The following is a 26,025-nucleotide window of genomic DNA, read 5'->3' on the forward strand; positions in this document are numbered from 1 at the left end:
GTCGCTCTGCCATTGTACTGTATACACTGTACTGGAGTGCGTTGGATACGGCGAAAAGCTGGATGTGTGAAACTAGCCTAAGCCATCTGTATTCTCCGCAGTAATTTTTTTTACCACAGTCAAAAATTCATTTTCCTACTAATTGCAACACTGTGGGGGAGTTTTCTTTAGGATAGGGGCATAACTTGCTGATCCCAAGGGCACCCAATGAACCTTAGAGCTGGGTCACACTAAGCGACAGCGACGTCGCTGTTACGTCACCATTTTCTGTGACGTAACAGCGACCTTGTAAGTCGCTGTTATAATCGCTGCTTAGCTGTCAAACACAGCAGCCGAAGCAGCGATCATAACCGCGAGAGCAGGGAGCCGCGCACACTGCTTAGCGCTGGCTCCTTGCTCTCCTAGCTACAGTACACATCGGGTTAATTAACCCGATGTGTAATGCAGCTACATGTGCAGAGAGCCGGAGCCGGCAGCACAGGCAGCTTGAGAGCGGCGGAGGCTGGTAACTAAGGTAAATATCGGGTAACCACCTTGGTTACCCGATGTTTAACCTGGTTACAGCTTACCGCAGCTGCCAGACGCCGGCTCCTGCTCCCTGCTCGCTTCATTTGTCGCTCTCTCGCTGTCACACACAGCGATCTGTGTGTCACAGCGGGAGAGCGCCTTTGAAGAAAACGAACCAGGGCTGTGTGTAACGAGCAGCGATCTCGCAGCAGGGGCCAGATCGCTGCTCAGTGTCACACACAGCGAGATCGCTAATGAGGTCACTGTTGCGTCACCAAAACCGTGCCGTAGCAGCGATTTCGGTAGCGAGCTCGCTGTGTGTGAAGCACCCCTTACTAAGGGGATTATTATATCCCAATCTTAAATGGAGCAGACTTGTACATGCTTGACCGCCGTTCCATTCGTTGTCTATGGGGGCTACAGGAAATCGCCTTGTGCTGGACTTGGTTTTCTCCAGCAGAAAATGAATGAAGTAGTGGCCCAGGCTGGGCACTGACTGCGATAGTGTGCAGTGATGCCTGTCCTGAGGCCTATCCATCAAGGTATAGAGCCTTTTCTAGGAGGACAGCGGCAGGAACTCTGGTTCATTACGCTTTTTGTAATCATATGTATCTTGTTGTCAGTGTTTTGTAGGTCCATGCTGTGAAGTTACCACTCTGTTTATTAATGTTTTTCAGAATGCTCCTCAATGTCAAACACCACCTGTGAGACCTGTCTGAATAATGTGTCGGTAAGTTGTGTTGTGAGATACACGGAGGATTCGGTCGAGTTGCTTTGTCTTGTATTGTGCAGACTTTTGTTGCTATTAAGTGGTGCCCATCTTAGCAGCTGACTTGAAGGAATTATTTTTGTCGGTCTGCGCAATCTTATTTCTGGGTGCTAGAATTTAACTGGTTTATAAAGTCTCCTGTGACTGATTCCAGTGCATCTTTACAGCACCGCTGTCACAATGAGCTAACCTTCACCACATAAAACCTGCCATCAGCCCGTAAACTTTACATGGCCAGTTGATCGGGAATGAGCTCGTTTAGTTGAATATCGGCCACTAGCTCAGCACGGAGGGCTTCTGCCCGGTCACTGCATCTGTCTGAATCCCTGACTCCTCTTCTGATTTGGAGGCTTGGCACAATGCCAGTGTTGTGTCATGGCATACACGTCACGTTGCACCATGCCCACTAATCGGAAAAGATACTGGGGATGCAGGCAACTTTGGAGTCTTTCCTCATTTTGGCCACGCATTATTGATGTGAACACTTGTCAAGGGCCCTGCTAATTGATTTATTTTTGTTCATTCCCTCCTCAATTTTTGTCAATTTAAATCAGCCTTTTTTTTTTTTTTTTTTTCCCCTCAATCCATGGCACAACTACAGTTTTTTTTTTTTTTTTTTTGCTCCACTATTATGAAATAGTGCGACATACGATGTGGACTTGGTCTGGGAGGAAATTAACTTTATTTCTTCAGGGGGTGTCAGTGTCTGTGTGGCTACAATCACCACAATGAGTGCACTCCGACTCTTAGGGGTACTTCACACACAGCGAGATCGCTGCTGAGATCGCTGCTGAGTCACGTTTTTTGTGACCTCATTAGCAATCTCGCTGTGTGTGACACTGAGCAGCGATCTGGCCCCTGCTGTGCTGCTGCTCAGTGTCACTCGTGCCCTGCTCGTTTTTTTTATTGTTGCTCTCCCGCTGATAAGCACACATCGCTGTGTGTGACAGCGAGAGAGCAACAATCCTGAATGTGCAGGGAGCAGGAGCCGGCGTCTGACAGCCTGCGGTAAGCTGTAACCAAGGTAAACATCGGGTAACCAAGGTGGTTACCCGATATTTACCTTCATTACCAGCCTCCGCAGCTCTCACGCTGCCAGTGCCGGCTCCTGCTCCCTGCACACGCTAAGCTAAGTGGTGTGCGCTGGTAACTAAGGTAAACATCGGGTAACCATACCCGATGTTTATCTTAGTTACCAGTGTCCGCAGCTTCCAGACGCCGGCTCCGTGCAAGCGCAGCGTCGCTTCCATGCGTCGCTGCTGGCTGGGGGCTGGTCGCTGGTGAGATCTGCCTGTTTGACAGCTCACCAGCGACCATGTAGCGACGCAGCAGCGATCCTGACCAGGTCAGATCGCTGGTGGGATCGCTGCTGCGTCGCTAAAGTGTGACGGTACCCTTAGTCTAACACAGCTCTGCATGGAAGCTGCTGATCCGGCTGTCATCCCAAATGCCGGGGCGTGCTTGTAGCCCTGGCTCATTGTATACAGAGTGGTGGCTGAAGCCGTGCCAGGAACCCTCCATGATTAAAAGCTTCTGTGAGGAATAAAGTTGACACCCACAAGATGCCGCACTGTCAGTATTGTGGCCAGGCATCTTTTATAACAATAAGCCCGCTCCGTCACCTGCCTACCAGCATATCATCTACCTGATGGTTGGTATGTCCTGTTGTCTTACTGTGGGCATGAAATAGTCTCAATCCTGGGACTTTATTCAGGCACCTGTATTGTCTGCTGGGCTGTCACAACGATGGGGGGGCACACTTGCTGGGCCGTCACGGCAGCGGGGGTGTCACACTTGCTGGGCTGTCATGGCAACAGGGGTGGGGGGAGTCACATGCACATATGTACGTACAAAGGTCACGATGCAGGTTATGTCTGTGACTTTTATGAGATGCAGATATTTGCTCATCATTTTACTAGTCAAATACCGCGTAATTTCTTATGTTATTACATTGTTTTATTGTCCATTCATCATGTGTATTCAAGATTCAGCAATGTGGAAAGTCACCGGATATGATCTGTAGAGCTTTGTGAGAAGACTGCAGTGGACACCAGAAGGTGCATGATAATGGGAAATTGACATGCAAAGTCTATCAGCACACATCTGTGTAGAGCAGAGGTCTGCAATATCTGGGCTGGTGCATGTAAGGCTGGTTTCACACTACGTCTTTTTAACATCCGCTGAAAACGTTTTTTTAGCGGAAGTACGGATCCTGCTTTTACAGCAAATAACGTATGCAAACGCATATGTTATTTTGCAGGATCCTGCACTGGATATTTAGGGGCGGGCATTGGAGTCATGTGATCGGGAGTGAGGGGAACTAGACTGGGAGGAGGCTTCTGACAGCTGCAGACGCTGGTAACCAAGGTAAACATCGGCCTTGGATACCCGATATTTATCTTGGTTACGAGTGTCTGCAGCTGCTAGGAGCAGGGCTGCCTGCACGCGTAACCAACGTAAACATCGGGTAACTAAGAGAAGTGGTTACGCGATATTTACCTTGGTTACGAGTGTCCGCAGCTCTCAGGCAGGGGAGAGAGCGACAGGAGAGGAAGGGGGAAAGACAGAGATAGAGAGAGAGGGGGTGAGGGAGGGAGTAGAGAGATAGACAGATCACTGGAGACTGGTTCTGGGCATGCTCAGTACTTTCTGGGCATGCTCAGTACAAAAGCAGGATCCTGTTACAACGCAACTGAACGCATTCTGCTAGGCAGGATCCAGCACTCATTGAAATGCATTGCAGCTCGCGGCGCAATGTGAAGGATCCTGTGAGATGCGTTATTTTGACAAAGCAAAAAAACGCTACATGTTGCGTTTTTGAAACATGTCAAAATAACGCAAAAGGACGGATCCTGCGTCTAACGGACGCAAACGCATGCAAACGCAGGTGGACGCGAGTCCATTGAAAATGCATTGCAGTGAAAACGGATTTGCACAGGATCCGTACTTCCGTTAAAAAAAGTTTTTAACGGATGTTAAAAAGACGTAGTGTGAAACCAGCCTAATGTGCTCAATAGCTGAAACTCCCACCCCCATAACTGAAGAGAAAAGATTACAGTCTTTGCACATGACCTGGTCACCTTTTGAAGTCCCTATTAACCCCTCCAGTATGGGCGGCATTCCCACTGCTCTGGGGCAGATAATAATCTGCATAGACAAGCCCATGTCATGCCCTGATGACTCAAGTACTGCCTGAAAAGCCTGCTATGTAAATGTATTAGCCAAAGTCTGTTCTCCTTGCATTTTAATGGGCTTTTATGCACTATAGCTATTAGTAGTTATTCGTCTACATTAGTGTTAAAAAAAAATATTGTTCTATGTGGTAAGGCTAGATTTATTTATTTATTTTTTTCTCTCATCTGGCAGTGTTTCCAAAACTCCAGTCCTCACCGCCCCAACAGATCAGGGTATCAGCATTTCATTGGTATTGTGCAATTTGAGATACAATGTTGCGAAATATAGGTGTCTGCCTGATTTTCCATGGGTAAAAGCTGCTGCATAACTTTATTTGTTGCGGATTTATAATCAGCATCTCGCACTTGTTCTTTATGGATGTTTTTGTAAATTTTCAATCTCACTGTATCGTTTTGGTTTTGTTTTTTTTTCTCTTTAGAAACATATTGTAGATAACCGCAATAGCAAGACTAGCGCACAGAAGTGAAAATACACAACAAAAAACCCTCTTCACAGTTTAGAAATGAGTGGCTACACAGTATAGGGACCCTCCGCTCCACCCCCCTGTGCTTCTGTTTCTGATGAATTCACTTCTGTTTTCTGAGTAGCTGTTTCCTGAAGTGCTTCATATAGCTGATTTTATTTATTTTTTTTTTGCATGTGACAGTGCTAAATCGCAGAGGCCCTGCACATAATCATCAAATGGTAATGATTAGGGATGATCGAATACCTCAAATATTCAGCTTCGCGAATATCTGACGAATAGGTCGCCGCTATGCGACTATTCGATGCGCAATATATGTGAAGCCCGAATCGTTCCGAATAGTTGTTATTCGGGTTTCCCATAGACTTGCATTGCGCATCAAATATTCGCGAATAGCGGCTACCTATTCTGCAAATATTCTCGAAGCCGAATATTCGAGGTATTCGATCATCGCTTGTAATGATGTCTTGTGTAAATGTGCATTTCCTGATCCAATATCTCCTGTGCAGTGACGTCTCCTCCTCCGCACCATTGCAATGGTCAGATCTATGCACAATGGTGAAGGTCTGTAACAAGTTGTGTGCAGAATCAGATCAGTAAATTTCACGTTTTACTAAAACTTTCCCTGTTTTAGGGGCTTATTCAAACATCAGTAATTTGGTGTTTTCTATCAGTATTTATATGACAAAACCTGTAGTAGGACTTAGGCTAGGATTTCATGATTAACATTGGAGTCAATGGAGTGAAATCCTGCAGCGACGTGCGGAAAAGAATTGACATGCACTTGTTTTTGCTGCGGGAATCCCGCAGCAAAACATGCAGCTGTCAAATTCCGCCCAGTGCGCACAGGATTTTTTTTCTCCATAGGATTTGCTGGTGATTCACTGCAGAGATGTTATGAACATTTTGTGCAGCGAAACATGCAGCAAAACCGCAAAAAATCCGGTAAGTGCGCACATAGCCTTAAAGTGTACCAGTCAGGTGCAATATGCATCCAGAACCACGAGCATTTCTGGGTGCATATTGCTAATCCCTGCTTTAACCGTCCCTGTGTCCAATAGCATAGATAAAGAGATCTTTAGAAAAAGTATTTCTAAAGATCTTTTATGATATGCTAATGAGGCCAGCGACTAGTCGCAAGGGCGTTGGTTCCTGTGCTCATTCCACCCTATTAACATGTTAGTATGCCCACCGGGGCGTGCTAACATGCTATTCAATGCAGCATCACCAGTGATGAAGCGATGTCTGCTGTGACTGCTGATCCGAAGTCTCGTCACTTCTGGTTTTGCGCAGTAGATCTCTCTGAAGCCAGGACACATACACCCGGCTTCATACTGCACATGACCAGAAGTGCCCAGCATTCAAGAGAGCGAACACGGGTACATGCATCACCACTGGTGATGCTGCATTGAGTAGCATGTTAGTATGCCCCTGTGGGCATGCTAACAGGACGGACTAGTCGGGGGAACTAACGCCCTTGCGACTAGTCCCCTCACTCATTAGCATATCATAAAGGATCTTTAGAAATACTTTTTTTCTAAAGATCTCTATCTCTACTACTAGATGCAGGGATTAGGAATATGCACACAAAACTGCTCGTGGTTCTGGGTGAATATTGCACCTGACAGGTTCCCTTTTAAAGAGAAAAACGATAATTGAAAAATTGACCTGTGTTTTGGCATGGAAATACTGATCAAATATATACTGTTTGAATAAAGGATTTTTTCCGGTCTAAAATGGTAAATCTGTAGTCACTATGTATCTGCAGCCTTGTGAATTCTCCCATCGCGCTGTGAGGATCTTCAATGTCAGAGCCGGGAACGGCGGTCATGTGACTGCAAGTATGTGATATCCAGACTTCCGGCCTCATGCACTACGCTTGCATTGAGTGCATCGGAAACTGTCTAGTTGGATTCTGATCAGGAGTATGCATAACCTATATACTCGCAGCTATGACCGCTGTTCCCGGCTCTGACACTGGAGAATCCTCACAGTGCAGTGTATTGTGAGGATTCTCAAGCCTGAAGTCGCATAGAGGACAGATTTGCTGTTTTAGATGAGACAACCCCTTTGACACATATCCATCATGGAGGAGAGTCGGGATAAGCTATACATCTGTCTTTAACGGAGCTAGCTCTAACCACTGCTGTTTTTTAACTCCTTAACAAAATACATTTTAGTTACTAGATCTTGGAAGAATAATGTTCATAATTGGATGTGGTTTTATTTTTTGTTAAAAAGAATAATGCTCCTTTGCTGAGATTTCATAAATACGTCCCTGCTATGTACTATGTAATGGTCGTGTTTGACCGTACAGGATCATACCACAGTGCCTGGGCAGGAGAGGAGGAAAGACAGGGAATACATTCACTACAACACGGGAACATAGCTGATTCTCAGAGGGAGGTAACACATGTTCAGAAATAGGCGGAGAAATATTTTATCTCCTTTTCCCCAACACCCCCAGCCCCTCCCCCCAACAAAAAAAGGGGCAAAATTGCAAGGTTTTTGTTTGTTTGGTTTTTTTTACTTCTTGAAAGATTGTTTCAAGATTTGTGTTCTTGTTATTTTTATGATCTAATAAAGTCAATGGTCTCCTACAACCGATCCTGCATAAAACAAGCAATATGGCTATGTAGATGTGGGGTTGGGGAGAGGTAAATTTTTCAGTTCAGGTAGTTTTATAGGTTGAGGGCTTTGGGTATTATTTTATTTTTTTTTTTCTCCAGGATGCTCACTCTAATGTGGGCTGTTACATGTGACACCGTACATTCAAGAGCCTGTTTTGATTTCTATTTTCTCCTGGCCACCTGCTGTAGCTCTTGGAGTTTGTCAGTGGCATATGTCAAAGCCATATGCCATAGAAGGTATTTATCATACCAGAGGCTCAGCTGCAGTGTGAACAGAGCTCTTGTGTTGCTCACAGATTTTTTTTTTTCTAATCCTGTGTAATTGCTGAATGTGAACAACACAACGTACAAAAGTAGACTTGGCCGATCTCTCTCGGCAGGCCAGTCAGAGAGCTGGGTTTCGGGCTCTTGCTCATGGTTGTATTACATTCTTGGGTGGCAGGATCGCTGCTCTGTGAACTCGTGTTGGATTGCTCTGTAATTTACACGTTGATGTTTTCTTTTTAGTGTTTGTGGTGCAACACGGACAGCAAGTGTCTGGATTATCCTGTTAGACACATCCTGCCTCCATCATCACTGTGTAAACTGAAGGATGCCCGCTGGGGGATATGCTGGCGTGAGTAAATATTTGAAGTGTTCTCACCTGTCAAAGCTGTGCTGTAGACACGACTCCAAATACAAAAATGTGGATTCCCGTGCTGCAACCAACCCGGTATTCAGTGGGAAATTCTCCCTTTGAGAGTCCCAGCGGAGTCAGATAATATGGTTGGTTTTGGTTTTTTTTTTCTTCTATAGATTAAAACTTCTCATCTGCACTCATTGGATCAATTTATCTTTTTCCCTTCTCGTTGGGATCGTCCTCAATCTTTGCTTTTAAAGAGAACCTATCAGGTCCAATATGCACCCAGAACCATGAGTAGTTCTGGGTGCATATTGCTAATCCCTGCCTAACCATCCCTATATACACTAGCATACAGTGCCTTGCGAAAGTATCCGGCCCCCTTGGATTTTTCAACCTTTTTCCCACATTTCAGGCTTCAAACATAAAGATAAAAATGTTAATGTTATGGTGAAGGATCAACAACAAGTGGGACACAATTGTGAAGTTGAACGAAATGTATTGCTTATTTTAAGCTTTTGTTAAAAAGAATAAACTGGAAATTGGGGTGTGAAATATTATTTGTTCCCATTTTTCTTTCAATGCAGCAAACTCACTCCAGAAGTTCTTTGAGGATCTCTGAATGATCCAATGTTGTCCTAAATGACTGATGATGATAAATATAAGCCACCTGTGTGTAATAAAGTCTCCGTATAAATGCACCTGCTCTGTGATAGTCTGTGTTCTGTTTAAAGCGCAAATGGCATCATGAAGACCAAGGAACACAATAGGCAGGTCCGTGATACAGTTGGGGAGAAGTTTATAGTCGGGTTTGGTTACAAAAAGATTTCCAAAACTTTAAACATCCCAAAAAATCTAACAATTGGAGATTGGCCCCGTTGTTAAGGTTTTAATGGGAATATAAGTTTTTTGGGTTTTTTTTTTTTTTTTTTTTTTTTTTTTTTAATCTGGGCACACTATAACGTAGGGGCAGAGATGCTGATTCCAGCAATGTATCACTTATTGAGGTGCTTAGTGTTTTGGTTTTTTTAATTCACTGTTTTATTATCAGGAGATTATCATGAGAGGACTAGTAAAGCTGCTGCCAGATAGTGTAACTCCACCCACACATTGATTGTGATCTTTCTGGACTACATGTATCGTACGCTATATAATTCTGCCCACAACACTGATGGGCATTTTCTGCCTGTGTACAGTGAAGCTGCCAATCGGTGATGTCGGTGGGGTTATACAGGGCTCAGCATTCAGAGAATTGGTAGAGCTGCAGCAGATAACAGTTTTTAATAAAAACTGCGGAAAGCTGTTATCAGGGTCTCTGCTCCTACATCATGCTGCTCTCAAATTGGGTAGCCAAAAAAAAAAATCTAGCGATAGATTCCCTTTTTAAATATCAGTGTTAAGGCCCAATCACACACAACGACTTACCAGCAATCCCGAAAACGATGCGACCTGATAGGGATCGCTGGTGAGATGTCACACAGTCAGACCTTACCAGCGATGCAGGAACAATACAGGTCGCAGTAGCGACCTGTATAACGATCTCAGCAGTCACTGTGACCCTGTCACACAGCGATGGGTCCTGCCCAGCAGGACATCGCCTTTGAAGAAAATGGCCTGGACCATTCTGCAACGACTAGAGATCTCACAGCAGGGGCCTGATCGCTGGTAGGTGTCACACATAACGAGATCGCTAACGGGATCACTACTGCGTCACAGAAACCGTGACTCAGCTGCGATCTCGCTAGTGATCTTGTTATGTGTGACGGTACCTTTTAGGATAAAATCTTACCACTTGTGTGCAGCTGACTTTATAGTTCTTTGTGTTGTTATAATGGCACAATCTTCTTATCCTTCTGTTGGTATCTGGATCCTCTACCCTCCGGCTGCATAAGTCTTGTTCTGAGCGCTCAGGAATGTTCATGTGCTCTCATGTGACTTGTTATAAGAGGCACAGGACCTGGATTTGCAGCCACTGACTCCCCTTAACTCCTATTTCCATCGTTAATTTCCCTGAATTTCTATTATAAATGTGAAGTCATGGTGGTCTTTACAATTTAGCACTGATCTCATCAAATAGCTCTACGCTGTTACAGCTACTTATAGTGGGGATGAGTGAGATGATCTGTGGGGACTAGTGATGGGTGACTACGAAAACAATACTGCAAAATATTCAAGATAAATAATGCTATTTGTGTAGTCGTAACAAATCTAATGAAAGTCAATGGGAAACTCAAATCATTTTCCAGTTGACTCTCCCAGGATGTCTGGTGGGGCTGTAAAAATGCTGAAATGGACGGAAAAATATTCAAATGGATTAAGAATTGCATGGGCAATATACATCTCTGAAACACCAGTTGCTTCTGGGAACAATGTCAGAGTATTACGCCTCTTGGATGTGCGGTCCCCTGCCTTTTTGTGATAATCGGCGCAGGTAAAGTAGACAGCTGCGGGCTGCAGCCTCCAGCTGTATGTTTTCTCTTGGCTGGTTATCAAAAATGGAGGCTCCCTCCACCCTGTTTGTGTTTTTTGTTTTGTTTTTTTCCCCCCTTTTATATTATTTAAATAACGAAAAAATTGACATGGACCACTGCCCAGGTTTGACAACCAGCGCAGATAAAGCAGACAGTTGGCGACTGGTGTTTTCAAGCTGAGAAGGTCCTTGGTTATTGGGCCCTCCCCAGCCTAAAAATAGCAGCCCTCTTTCACCAACTTATTAACCCCCAAAACAACCCTGCAGGTCAGACGTAATCAACACTGACGTCTGGCTCTGCTACATCTGGAGGCCATGGAGAGCGGTGACCATAGAACATGTGACCGCTCACTGCGGCCTTCGGGACACAGAGTAGCATGGGACCTGTTAGAATGGACCTTAGGTGAACTCCATGCCGGACTGTCTGACTGCGTGTCATGATGGCTGCGAAGTTTGACAGTCCAGCACTGAGTTCACCTGAGGTCACTTATGGTAGTTTTCACTGCACCTTCTGTGTGAGCCACCAGCTGTGAACTGTGTCTGACTGCGTTATATGGAAGCAAGGCAAGCCGATAGTCTGGCACTGAGGTCAGAGCTGGCGGCTTACACAGAGGTTACCATGAGAACCACCAGAAATGACCTCAGGTGAACTCCGTGTTGGACTTTGTGACACGGTGGCAGTGTAGTCTGACAGTCTGGTATCTATGAGGCCCGGAAACGTTAAATGAGCATTTTAAGGGAGCCTTTAAGATTCCTGGAGTTATCAGCTGCTCGGACATCTGAATGTTTTGAACCTTTGCAGTTTTCACAGCCTCTAGGTGTCCCAACAGCTCGGAACTCCATTAACCTTAGTCTACCTTTTTAAAGGCTCCATTTAAGGTTTCCGGGATTCCGCTCATCATTAGTAGGGACAGTAATACATAATTGTGTAGTGAATGCTCCTGATTGCCAGACTTGCTCCTCACATAAGACACATCATTTGTGCATTTTGGTCACTTCTGTACTAATAGCAATGTATATTTTTCTTTATTTCAGTTAATTTTGAAGCTTTGATTATTACCCTTTCTGTGATCGGAGGAACCATCATTTTGTCCCTGATCCTCTGCTGCTGCTGCTGTTGTAGGAAAAAGAAAAACAGAAGGTAGGCCTCCTTAGAGGGTAGTGGTGGGCAAGGCCCTACTAAGGGGTGGGAGACGAGGCGTTTTATTGCTTCATAGGAGTAAATAAACTATAGGACAAGATCTCATTTAATTTTATTTTTTTTTCCCCCCTTCAGCTCAAGTTTAGAGACTGAAAAATCTGTGAGAGAGAAGGAGGAGAGAAGAGTCCGTCAGGAAGAGAGGTAAGACAAGTAAAATGGATGTGGGGAAAACATGGGGGCACATGTGGAAATGTATTTTGGTATCACAGAAACAATCAGGAACTGATTATCACCCACCTTCCGATTTTACATGTTTAGGATTTGCATTGCAGTGCCGATATGTGGAACGGATTCCATTATTTTGAACAGACAGATCGATGGAGCCATACCAGCTATGACACGGACCCCCTCAATAGGCTAAAAATCTTCTAATGCTACAAACTTACAAAGCATTTTCCTAAAAGGAATGGTCCGAAACGGACAACCTAAATGTTGTGATACCCTATGAAATATAGGACAGTGCCAGGAGTGCACAAGCCAAAGAGGACCAGGAGAGATTAGATGTCAAATACAAAGTATCTTTATTAGTACAAAAAGGTAAAATAAGTGCACAGTGGTGGGAAGGAAAGATAAAACACAACTTGCCCAGAAAAAAAACACAGGAAATGCCTAGAGCTGCCACAAGATTGCAGCATAGCCTGCAAAAAGGTACATGTGAATGTGCAGACAGTAAAAACCATGGGAGAGAAGGTGTGTCTGACACACAAAGGACGACTAGATCACCCTAAAGTGCTTCCTCTGGCAGTAGCTGAAATAAAGTAGCACAGTACCTTGGGACATGTTTAAAACAGCAGAGAGAGCGTGAGGCAGACCAGGCGTGGGGAGGGGCCTTGGCGCGCGTTTCACCAAAGGGCCCTCTTCGAGAGGGGAAGATCAATGTAATTGTTAAAGGGGTTGTCCACTACTTGGACAACCTCCTCATTCCCCTTTTTTTGCTCCTGTAAAAATAAAAAAGGCTATATTCTCCTCTGGGGTGGCCACAGTCCCAGCGATGTCTGAAGCTGCGTTCCCGGGGCCCACGTGACATTAACACGTGAGCCTTGCGACCAGTCAGCACCCGGCATCTGTCTCTCCACCTTCGGAAGTTTAAGCAGGAAGTGAGAGCAGCGCTCGTATCCTGCTTAAATATCTGAATGCGGGGAGATAGATGCTGAGTGCTGATGGGTCACGGGGCTCGCGTGTCAGAACTATGTAATGTGGTCCCTGGAATTGCGGTTTTAGGTATCACTGGAACCGTGGCTACACAAGAGGGGAGTATAGGCTTAGGTATTTTTACAGGGGTGAATGAGGGGAATGAGAAGGGGTTGTCAAAGTAGTGGAAAACACCTTTTAAAACTGATTGTAGCGCCTCAGTTATCACATCATTTGAGTTCACTGGAAGGTAATGGTCTCTGTTATTGTGCTCATGCTTGGGAGGACAGGATAAATGATGGGTCTTATATGATAAATACCATGAACTGCCTTGAATTACTGTATTTTTCAGATTATAAGACACACACTTTTTCCTGCCAAAATTTTGGGAGGAAAGTGAGGGGTGCATTTTATAATCTGAATGTAGCTTACCAGGGTGGTGAAGAGGGGTCGCAAGATGCCGAGGGAATGCTGCGGCGGCTGTGTGGTGTCTGCGGCGGCTGTGCGGTGTCTCCAGCTGCTGGACTGGCTCTGTGGGTCAGGCGGTGAGGACTTCAAATAATGCCGCCCGGAGTCGATGCGTGCGCAGATGAAGCTCTCGGCTCAAGCTCTCATCTGCGCATGCGCCGCCTCCAGCCCATTGATCTTCCTCCAACGGACTTCAGAAAAATGGGGCCCGGAGATGGCGCTTGCGCAGATGAGATCTCTGCTTGCCAATGAGCTAGAGCTTAATCTGCGCTGACTCTGGGCGCCATTTCTTTGAAGCCCTCACCACGTGCAGCTGCCCCAGCACAGCAACCGCAGCCCAAGTCTCCTCTGCTCCATCAGCACAGCCTACAGTTTCTGGGACACCCACCGCCCCTGCCTCCTGTGACTCCTCCACCACCACTACTGCCCCCTCTGGTAAGACTCCACCAGATTACAAGACAAACCCCATTTATTTATTTTTTCCCCTCTTCTTCTTTTTTTTTTTTTTTTTGTGCTCTGAATCAGGGGTGTGTCTTATAATCCGGTGCGTCTATAAAACGATAAATACGGTAACTGGTGCCCATTCTGTCAATAGTACAGGAAATAATTGGGGTCAAGTTGGTTTGTGGCTTCAAATTATATTGTGAATCTATTTTTCTGTTCTCAGGAGAGTCCAGATGAAGTCACGACATGATGAAATAAGGAAGAAATACGGTAAGGTGTTTTTTGTTTTTTTTCAAGTGCATCTTAATAAATTAGAATATCATCAAAAAGTTACTTTATTTCAATTCAATACAAAAAGGGAAACATATAGAGTCATTACACACAGAGGGATCTATTTCAAGTGTTTATTTCTGATAATGTTGATGATTATGGCTTACAGCCAATTAAAACCCAAAAGTCATTATCACAGAAAATTAGAATATTATAGAAGACCAACTGAAAAATGGTTTTAAACTCAGAAATGTTGGCACCTACTGAAAAGTCTGTACAGTAAATGCCTCAATACTTGGTCGGGGCTCCTTTTGCATGAATTTTTGCATCAATGCGGCGTGGCATGGAAGCGATCAGCCTGTGCCACTGCTGAGGTGTTATGGAAGCCCAGTGTGACGACATGGACTCTCATGGGTTAAAGTTTCTTAAAATCCAGCCAGACAGCATGATAGATTGTCTATAGATGGGGGAGAAGTCCCTCATTGTTTTTACAAGACTGTTGTTGACTCAATGTAATTGTGTTGGCCACTGAAAGCTAGACGTATTGTTCTCCAGACTTTTTCAGTAATCATTGTATTGTAGTTGTGTATTGATAATGTAATTACCTTAGTAGCCATTGTCTAGTCTGTGACTTGCCGACTCCATGTAGATATACTGAGTCTTTCTATGCACATCATTTAAATGAACATTATCCATGCAGTTTGAAATTCATCCAATGGGAGAAGCAATCTTGTCCAACCAATCGATGAGGACGCAGTGTATCCTAAGGGAAGGTTATGGCTATAAAAGGGACTTCTTGAAGCCACCAGGGTTGATGAAGGTTGATGGATGCTGATGGATCCAGTCTAAGCTCTTTGGAGCTGACTAGAGGGTCAGGATATCTTATGGCTTCAATCTAGGGCAGACCTGGGCAAGGGGCGGCCCGCGGGCCACATCCGGCCCGCCTGCTCTCTGTGACCGGCCCGCCCGTCTTCAGCCGGTGCAGTGGAGCCGGGCTGCAGCGTGCCGAGCAGGGAGAGATCCTGTGCAGGTCCGCACAGTCAGTGCAGGAGAAGGAGCAGCACAGCAGAGCAGACGGAATAATTCATCTTCCAGGACCTGCGATGATGTCACGCCCATGTGACTGTGTGGGAGGAGACACAGGATGCCGGGCAGAAAGCAAGATAGTGAATCCTGAAGGAGATGTGGACACATGATGACTGGTAATAAGAAAAGAGGGGACATGAGGGGGAGGGGGGCTGCAGGGTGAGTGCATATGAGGGAAGATGGAGCTGCAGGGTGAGTGGCATATGAGGGCTGCAGACTGACAGAAGGATGTGAAGGGGTGCAGAGTGTTTGAGAGGGGTAAGTTGGGGTACAGGCAGGGTGAGATATGTGGGCAGGGTGTGTGACATATGGGGGTGTAGTGTGTGTGACATGGGGGTGCAGTGTGTGTGATATGGGGGTGCAGGTGTAGTATATTACAGGTGTGCTATATGGAGGTGTATATAGTGGTGTAGTATATGGGGGTATGGTGATGTAGTATATTACAGGTGTGCTATATGGAGGTGTAGTATATTACAGGTGTGCTATATGGAGGTGTAGTATATTACAGGTGTGCTATATGGAGGTGTAGTATATTACAGGTGTGCTATATGGAGGCGTAGTATATTACAGGTGTGCTATATAGGGGTGTAGTGATGTAGTATATTACAGGTGTGCTATATGGAGGTGTAGTATATTACAGGTGTGCTATATGGAGGTGTAGTATATTACAGGTGTGCTATATGGAGGCGTAGTATATTACAGGTGTGCTATATAGGGGTGTAGTGATGTAGTATATTACAGGTGTGCTATATGGAGCCGTAGTATATTACAGGTGTGCTATATGGAGGCGTAGTATATTACAGGTGTGCTATATAGGGGTGTAGTGATGTAGTATATTACAGGTGTGCTATATGGAGGTGTAGTATATTACAGGTGTGCTATATGGAGGTGTAGTATATTACAGGTGTGCTATATGGAGGTGTAGTATATTACAGGTGTGCTATATGGAGGTGTATATTACAGGTGTGCTATATGGAGGTGTAGTATATTACAGGTGTGCTATATAGGGGTGTAGTGATGTAGTATATTACAGGTGTGCTATATGGAGGTGTAGTATATTACAGGTGTGCTATATAGGGGTGTAGTGATGTAGTATATTACAGGTGTGCTATATGGAGGTGTAGTATATTACAGGTGTGCTATATTGAGGTGTAGTATATGGGGTGTAGTGATGTAGTATATTACAGGTGTATATAGGGGTGTAGTGATGTAGTATATTACAGGTGTATATAGGGGTGTAGTGATGTAGTATATTACAGGTGTACTATATGGAGTTGTAGTATATTACAGGTGTGCTATATGGGATGTAGTGATGTAGTATATTACAGGTGTGCTATATGGAGGTGTAGTATATGGGGTGTAGTGATGTAGTATGTTACAGGTGTAGTATATAGGGGTGTAATGATGTAGTATATCGGAGGTGTATTATATAACAGGTGTATATGGGGGTGTAGTATATTACAGGTATATGGAGGGAGTGTAGTATAATACAGGTATAGTATATAGGGGTGTAGTGGTGTAGTTTATTACAGGTGTAGTATATGGAGGGGGTGTAGTGATGTAATATATTGGGTAGAACTGACGTAATTATATTAGTCCGGCCCTCTAAACCAATCCCAATTTCTCATGCGGCCCCATGGGAAAATTAATTTCCCACCCCTGATCTAGGGGCTCCGGATCCGGTTAGAGACCATATCCACAGCCTAGGGATTTCGACTCCGGCGGCCAGGATTTTAACATCAAACTAGGACTACCTAAGGAGGACACTCAGGTTGGGACAGTTCAGTCACCTGTTACAGACTTTGCAGACCTCAGACAGCTTGGAACCTGTGAGGCATGGACATTCTAAATCCCTGGTGAGCCAGCGGAAGGGTGAGACTCTGTTGCCTGTTAAATTTGTGTGTTTTGCTGGTTGTGTTATGTGCCGTTAATTGTTTGGGGATCCAATAAAGTCTAATTATTGTGGTTCCCTCATCCTGTGTTGTCTGAGTAGTGTTATGCCCACGGTTAGGGAGGCCGGCGTTCAGTTGGGATGAGTCCTGAGCCACGCTGTCTTTCTAAAGGCGGCGGGTTTTAGTGGACGAGAGCACCCACTGAGCCCCGTGTCTCCACAATTGGACCGTCTGGATGTGGGGATGGAGGTTAGCTGGTGTACGGTGTCCGGCCTGCCGTAGGGTGTGGACTGGATAAACCACTTCCTCAGCTATTGGTGTTTCTCGGGAGTAGCATTCCTCAGGTCTTGTTGGTTCATCTCGGCATATGTTGACTGGTAGACGGGCTCCAGGCATGGGGCCCCGGTTTTGTAGACACTCTTTGGCCTTGTGTCCAAGGCACCCACACGTATAACAGCGCCGTGGGTTAGACAAGTCACCCACCCTGTTGATAAACCTTTGTCTTGTTAGGGCTTCTGTGGGGTAATGAGTTAGTCCAGCACGTGAGTGGGGGTCGCTTGGATCCATGGTTGAGGGACCTCCTCAGATCGGTGGGCCTATTGGGCCTCCAGCTGGGTCGGTTGGCTGTAAATTCGTCAGCCAATTGCGCTGCTTGCTCTGGGGTGTCGGGCTTCCTTTCAGCTACCCATTCTCGGATTTCCGGGTCCATCTGCTCCAGCAGCTGTTCAAGCACTAACACATCCCGGAGGGCAGCAGCGGAGTGGGCAGCCCGACCATCGAGCCAGCGATTACAGTGTCGTCGGAGTTGACTGCCAAATTCGACGTACGAGACACCTTGGCGAGACATAGTCCGGAACTTGGTGCGATGTCTCTCGGGTGTTATGGTAAAAAGGGCCAACAAAGTGTCCTTAATAATTCCGTAGTCCAAGTAGTCCTGAGGCCCAAGTGATCGGACAGCCTCCTGGGCCCAGACCGGCAAGCTTGTCCACAGGTATTTGGACCACTCATCTGTGGGCACCTTGTGCATACGCATTAGCATCTCAAAGTTTTGCAAGTGTTCATCTATCTCAGTGCTGGAATCATTAAACACTGGCACATCCCTGTAGCGAAGATGACTCCCTTGGTGGTGGTCTATCCTGGAGGTAGGTGCTGATGGTGAGGAAATTGGAAATCCAAACACAAATTGCAGAACACCAGCCCTCTCTTCCCTTGAAGCTTCAGGCCCCAATGCAGTAAACAATTCCTTGACTCGGTCTGCTTAGGTTTGGTTTGTTTCCAGATTGTCACTGGATCTAGGATGAGATACAGGGTTTACCTCCTCTGATACCACAACGGCAGTGTCCTCATCATCCTCTGCATCATTCTGGGCATCCCAACAGACTAATTTCCGGATCAAGTCTGACAGAGTGTCAGTGTTCCTGTAGTCAATCTTTCGCATCTGGCACAGATCCTGTAGCATCCATTTACTGCTGCGGTCGTATCTCCTCTCTGGTCCTTGTCCCATGGCTGAACTGGTGGGGTTGGACATGGCAGCGTCCGAAATCTGAATGCCTCCCCTATGGCCTGCTGGGTATGCTTATGTGCCTCCCTGGTTGTTGAGCCCTGGACGGTGTCCGAAAACACCAGTCCACTGCAGCTCCCCTGGGTAAACCAGGCTGAGTAGTATCCCACTGCTGCCACCAATTGTGGAGACACGGGGCTCAGTGGGTGCTCTCGTCCACTAAAACCCGCCGCCTTTAGAAAGACAGCGTGGCTCAGGACTCATCCCAACTGAACGCCGGCCTCCCTAACCGTGGGCATAACACTACTCAGACAACACAGGGTGAGGGAACCACAATAATTAGACTTTATTGGATCCCCAAACAATTAACGGCACATAACCAGCAAAACACACAAATGTAACAGGCAACAGAGTCTCACCCTTCCGCTGGCTCACCAGGGATTTAGAATGTCCATGCCTCACAGGTTCCAAGCTGTCTGAGGTCTGCAAAGTCTGTAACAGGTGACTGAACTGTCCCAACCTGAGTGTCCTCCTTAGGTAGTCCTGGTTTGATGTTAAAATCCTGGCAGCCGGAGTCGAAATCCCTAGGCTGTGGATATGGTCTCCAACCGGATCCGGAGTCCCTAGATTGAAGCCATAAGATATCCTGATCCTCTAGTCAGCTCCAAAGAGCTTAGACTGGATCCATCAGCATCCATCAACCTTCATCAACCCTGGTGGCTTAAAGAAGTCCCTTTTATAGCCATAACCTTCCCTTAGGATACACTGCGCCCTCATCGATTGGTTGGACAAGATTGCTTCTCCCATTGGATGAATTTCAAGCTGCATGGATAATGTTCATTTAAATGATGTGCATAGAAAGACTCAGTATATCTACATGGAGTCGGCAAGTCACAGACTAGACAATGGCTACTAAGGTAATTACATTATCAATACACAACTACAATACAATGATTACTGAAAAAGTCTGGAGAACAATACGTCTGGCTTTCAGTGGCCAACACAATTACATTGTTTTTACAAGACTCTTGTTGACTCAATGAGGGACTTCTCCCCCATCTATAGACAATCTATCATGCTGTCTGGCTGGATTTTAAGAAACTTTAACCCATGAGAGTCCATGTCGTCACACCCAGGTTGCTTTGATAGCAGCCTTCAGCTCGTCTGCATTGTTGGCTCTGGTGTCTCATCTTTTTGATAGTTTAGGTCAAGCGAGTTTGCTGGCAAATTAAGCACAGTGATGCTGCTGTGATTATTAAACCAGGTATTGGTAAGCTTGTCGGCAGAGGGAAGCATAACATGCTTTAAAATTTCCTGGTAGATGGCTGCGCTGACTTTGGTCTTGATAAAACAGTGGACCTACACAAGCAGATGACATGGCTCCCGAAACCATCACTGATTGTTGAAACTTCCCACTAGACCTCAAACAGCTTGGATTGTGGCCTCTCCACTCTTCCTCTAGACTGAAACCGCGATTTCCAAAAGAAATGCAAAATTTACACCTTGGACTACTGAGCAACAGTCCAGTTCTTTTTCTCTTTGGCCCAAGTAAGACGCTTCTGGCGTTGTCTATTGGTCATGAGTGGTTTGACACAAGGAATGTGACATTTGTAGGCCATGTTCTGGATACGTCTGTGTGGTGGCTCTTGAAGCACTGAATCCAGCAGCAGTCCACACCTTGTGAATCTCCCTCAAATTTGTGAATGGCCTCCTCTTAACAATCCTATCAAGGCTGCGGTTATTCCTGTTGCTTGTGCACCTTTTCCTACCCCACTTTTTCCTTCCACTCAACTTTTCATTAATATGCTTGGATACAGCACTCTGTGAACAGCAAGCTTCTTTAGCAATGTCCTTTTGTAGCTTACCCTCATTGTTCCGAAGGCAGTCATTGGCCAATTCCACATCTGTCAAGCCAGCAGTCTTCCCTATGATTGTGTAGCCTACCGAACCTTACTAAGGGACCATTTTAAACTCTTAGGAAGCCTTTGCAGGTATTTTCTGGTAATTATTCAAATTTACTGAGATTATTTTTGGGTTTTCATTGGCTATAAGCCATAATCATCAACATTAACAGAAATAAACACTTGAAATAGATCCTCTGTAATGACTCTAAAGTGTTTCCCTTTTTTGTATTGAATTACGGAAATTAACTTTTTGATGTTCTAATTTTTTGAGATGCACATGGATATTCCCGATGCACTAATTCTCACTGTACTTTGTTATAGAGGAACCATAACTATCTTCTCTTCCCCTTTTTAATTGCAGGTTTGTTTAAGGAAGATAATCCCTACTCCAAATTTGACAGTTAAGTTCTGAACATTTCCGGCCTTAAGGATTTCACTTTGTAAAAGCCACAGTTTCTACATACTGTGTGAACCCACTTTTTTCTCCAGCTGTGACCAATCCTCCCCTTATGATAGGACCTACTGTGAAAGCACCTTCCCTAACGTCAGATCACCCATCCCTTCTTTCCTGCTGAGATGTTAGGTTGGCTTTACCAGCAGCTTTACAAATGCATGTTCCTTACCCAATTTCAGTTTTGCAAATCCTTGTCACCCTTGACTTGATTTAAATATTTCAGGGTTTTGTTTTCTGGTTTGTGTTTTTTTTTTTTTTTTTTTTAACTTTGAACACTCCATTTCGTTTATTAGTAACCACTGTGCGCATTCCTTATATACTGCGCTTTTGTTTTTGTTGTTGTTCTTCTTAATCCCTGAAAAATGTTGAATTGAATGAGATATGAACCTTGCATATTTGTCAGGGACTGGAGTAAGATTTCTGCTATAAGATGCACAACAGCTGGTCATGAATTAGTCGAGCGTGCATCTCCATGCCACAGCTATGCCCTTTTATGTCAGTGATAACTGAAACTGGTGTGAAATCGGTGAGTTGCACATTTATTGTGCAACCCCGTGTTATGCAAAAATTTTGCACTAAGTGTTTAACACCAGAAAGTAAACACTTTGAAATGGGGCCTTAGTTCACTGAATTGTCAACTAAAATCCACGATTTATGGTCAACTTAAAGGGTATTCCCACTTTGAAAGCTAGAACCCATGTGTGGAAATGGTGGATGACTTCCTCTTTGCAGAAGGTCTAACCGCTGAGGCTATAAAAGAGCTCCGGATGAATGCTGTGGTGGTCAGCGTGCACTGCCTCGCCATCCATTTCTAATGGAACTGCTGGTGATGGCTAACCGCTGCGCTTGGCTGATTTTTGGCACTACCAATAGAATGAGTGGAGTGGCAGCACACATGATCAACCACCGCTCCATTTGGCTGGAGCTGTTTTGAGCCCCCGTTTTCCAGATTTCTGTGGACCCCAGCTATTGGGAAGCTATCTCCTATCCTACTGATGAGGGCTAATGTTCATAGCTGAAAATACCCCATTAAGGAAGGTCATTTTATTAAAGGAGGTTTTTGTTTTTCTGGCATGAGTTTTTAGAAACCAATTGAGGCATACTTGATTGCTGTCATCCCACCCATCCCATGAATCCATACAGGTTGCTCTGATGGTCAACACCAACTCTAGAAGCTGTGACTACACCGTCCGGATGTGACTGATCCACAGAAGACTGGGACGGCATAACATCAGATATTGGAACACTGTTTCTTTTGACCACAGCCGCCTGTGCTGGATCCAAGGGGATAAAAAGGAGAGCCTGTGGACGGAAAGGCCAAATAGGAGGAGAGGAGGTGAAGGAGTGGTGACAAGCGCGGCGATGAAAACCTGTCTCCTTTGATGTTCCTATTTGCCGGATCCAAGGGGATGACTGAAGCCCAAGCCTAAGCAAATTCTTTCCTAGCGCCGATCAACTCCTTTATTAAAAAAAAGTGAGAGCTTGTGACTAGTGTTTTGCGAGTAGTTAGCTATTCGTACGAGCTATGCTGTTAGTGAGTACTGTCCGCTACTTGCATATTCATTACGATTAGTGGGCGCAATGTAAGTCAATGGGAAATACTCGCTAAGTATCGAGTAACCCAAAAGCCGTACTATTCGCTACTCGCACAAAACGTATGGCTTTCAGGTTACTCACTACTTAGTGAGTATTTCCCATTGTCTTTCATTGTGCCCACTATGCTTAAATTTTTTTTTGAGTAGTGGACAGTACTCGCTAAAAGCACTGAGAGTACAAATGGTCAACTACTCTCTCAACACTACTTGTGACAGATTCAGCTTTTTCAAAAATGACCTATTAAGTAGAGATCACATGGGTATAGGTAAGAAATCCAACTATTGCAGCAAAATGTCTTGGTTCTGTGGACATTAATGATCTTTAGCTCCTGTGTCCTTATAAAAAAAATAAAAAATCAGAGCGATGTTACGCCACCCCCCCACCAAAAAAGTGACCTTATTATGGGTGAGTTAGGGTCAGTAAAATGCTAAAGTTTGCTCATTTTGCAATATCTTGTAATGCATGATGATGCACACAAATATCCTATCTCATCAGTGCCTTATAGTTTTCTACTTTCCCTCTGCTGATTGTTATCTTTTGTTTCCTGGCCAAAAACACATGGACTGGTTGCAGCCATGTCCATGACCTTGTGATGAGTCCTAACCCCCAGGTACACATTGTTCAGGGAAATATAACTTAAGCCAAATACTGTTTCATAGATGTTGAATAAATGCTGCCTTTATTTCTGATTTCCTAGGTGGGTACACTGCTGTGCCTTATTATAGAAGTGCCATATGTAGCCCTATTTATGAAAAGGTCTATACTGCAAGCTTTTTCTTCACTTGCCACTTTTTACTCTGTAATATGAATGTAATGTGTTTTTCTAACCTTAGATCTGATGGTTTATACACATCCTGAACGTGAGCTGTAACAAAAAATATAACTTGTGCGATAAGTAACCTGATCAAAATGCATTAACGTGCTGCAATGTTAATGTAACACTAACACTTCTTGATATAGCAGATTTGATTACTTTTATGAATACCTTTATTGTAATTTTTCATGGATATTTTTTTTTTTAATTTAAAACCTAATAAAAAAGAACAAAACGATGTGCAGTTTGTTATTTATCGCAGACTGAATCTCCTCCGATGTACGTTACGAAGTAGTTGACCTATAAAATATCCATATTTAGGCCAAGCTCAAATAACCGCATAAGAAATCTAAAAAATCTGTCCAATTTTCATCCAGGAAAATGGGAGAAATGTTTTTTTTTCCACTCCCATGTCATCTGTCTGCGGTCCGTGTGTTTTTTGTTTGTTTTTTTTTTTAACTCAGAAGCTATCATTTACAGGATCATATACAGTTTGTTAAATAATTGTAATGTATCTCTTCTAAAAATCAGATCCCGTACTGTTAACACCCCTTTTCATTTAAAGTAAGCTCTGGAGGCAGATTGCCAGTGAGAGCTGTGTACAACCTGTAGATTTTAACCACTCATTTACATATGTAATTTGGAATAAGACCTCAGATTGCAGATATCAAGGTGTCCCTTTATTCTGCTTCCTATCACCTAGCTGCCCATATAGATGGCTTAGGAGGGTTAATCCTACTGACAGATGCCCTTTTAAATACATGAGGTTTGACACTTTTCCTTAACACTCCTGCTGTCAAAGCTGTCAATCGTTAATGAGCGGCGTTGTAAATTATAACTTATACTAAATCTTTTTCCTAAATATATCTAAAATTGATCATCCCTTTATAACTAGAACTGGTGAGGAGCACATAATCTAAAAATGTAGCTTGGCTACAACACTTTTCAAAAGATCTCTGGAAGCAATATTGGCTCAAAGATATTCAGTTTTTAGGCCAGACCTATCCATATGCCCCCTTCAGGTTTCCACCATAACATCCTTGTACTGATTTGTATTACTGCACCCATAGACTTCTCTGGGGCCTACATATGGTTGTAAATTCATTGTGATTCTGCATTTTTCCTGTAAATGACCTATAATAATGACTTGTCACACACAATTTCCTCATTCTAGAGGTGTCTTTTAAACGGGTCTTTCTTAACCAAACAATACTTCTATAGTTGAATGCCGCAGCCAGGATAATTTTCCTCTGCAACCGCTTCACTGATGCCTCTGCTCTTTGCCAGTCATTGCACTAGTTGCCTATCCACTACAGAATCCAGTATAAACTTATCACTCTCACTCACAAAGCTGTCCACGGTTCCGCACCCCCCTACATCTCCTCCCTCATCTCTATCACCCCACCCGTGCCCTCTGCTCTGCTAATGACCTAAGACTGACATCCTCAACAATTTGAACCTCCCACTCCCGTCTTCAAGATTTCTCACGAACTGCGCCTATGCTCTGGAACACACTACCAAGAGCAATCCGATTTAATTCCCAACAGCCACACCTTTTTAAGCGGGCCCTAAAAACACATTTCTTTAGACTAGCCTATCACCTCACCTCCCTCATCTAATATAGACCCTTTCTGCTATTCATAACAAAATAAATTCCTTCCAATTCTTGTCCCCCTGTACCTGTATAAATTCTGGCCAATGACTGGTTCATGCAGCTGATTTTGAATACCCTATTAAATCGATGGCTGGACCATGTATAACAAGCTCCCCCCACCCCCCTCCCATTCACCTTTTGTGCCTCTTCTATTTCCTCATAGACTGTAAACTTACAAGCAGGGCACTCACTCCTCCTGCTATCTTAATTTTGTTTTGTTTTTTCTTCTATTGTCTCAAATTGCCTGTACATGTCCCCTCTGAATTGTAAAGCGCTGAGGAATATGTTGGCGCTATGGAAATAAAACTTTATTATATAATTTTTACACACACACACACACACACACACACACACACACACACACACACACACACACACACTCACACTCACACTCACACTCACACTCACACTCACACACACTCACTCACTCACTCACTCACTTTCTGACAGTGAGGGTAGTCGGAGTGGTACAAGCTACCACGGGAGGCGGTGAGCTCGTCCTCAATGGAAATCTTCAAGTGGAAACTGGATAAACATATAGCTGGGGTGATTTAGGAAAGCCTGCACTCGCAGGGGGGGTGGACCTGATGGCCCTTGAGGTCCCTTCCAACTCTACCATTCTATGAGAATATATACATATAATTTTATAATATAATTTTTTTTTTTTATATATATATTTTTTTTTTTTTCTTTTCTTTTCCAGGCCACATTCACATATTCAGTATTTGTGTGGACTCTGCACTAGGCTAGAAATTTGGCAACACCAGAGAGTATAATCAGCCACAGGGACAGACAACATAAAGCTCCCAATTCCCCTCTGGTTTACTGTCACTGTAGGAATCCTGGAATGGCTACACTAATGCTATGTGCACGCATTAAAACAAACAACACTTGGGTGTTTCTTTTTGTTTTTAGCTCTGAACTGGCATCTTTAATTGTAAGTACCCTGCTCCCTGT

The 26,025-nt window shown here is 44.4% G+C and overlaps 1 protein-coding gene across 1 annotated transcript in view; it reads left to right on the forward strand.

Annotated features, from left to right (window-relative positions):
• The window catches only part of PTTG1IP (PTTG1 interacting protein), a 35,573-nt gene extending 11,921 nt beyond the window's left edge, over positions 1-23,652 (forward strand). The window contains exons 2-7 of the mRNA XM_075317576.1: positions 1,185-1,237; positions 8,072-8,180; positions 11,689-11,794; positions 11,930-11,995; positions 14,121-14,167; positions 20,912-23,652. Of these exons, the coding sequence (XP_075173691.1) occupies positions 1,185-1,237; positions 8,072-8,180; positions 11,689-11,794; positions 11,930-11,995; positions 14,121-14,167; positions 20,912-20,955 (425 nt within the window). The 3' untranslated portion in view covers positions 20,956-23,652. The remainder of the gene's footprint in view (positions 1-1,184; positions 1,238-8,071; positions 8,181-11,688; positions 11,795-11,929; positions 11,996-14,120; positions 14,168-20,911) is intronic.
• Positions 23,653-26,025: the final 2,373 nt, after the last annotated feature.

The sequence above is a fragment of the Anomaloglossus baeobatrachus genome, chromosome 7 (assembly GCF_048569485.1).
Source record: "Anomaloglossus baeobatrachus isolate aAnoBae1 chromosome 7, aAnoBae1.hap1, whole genome shotgun sequence".
NCBI classification, from domain to species: Eukaryota; Metazoa; Chordata; class Amphibia; order Anura; family Aromobatidae; genus Anomaloglossus; species Anomaloglossus baeobatrachus.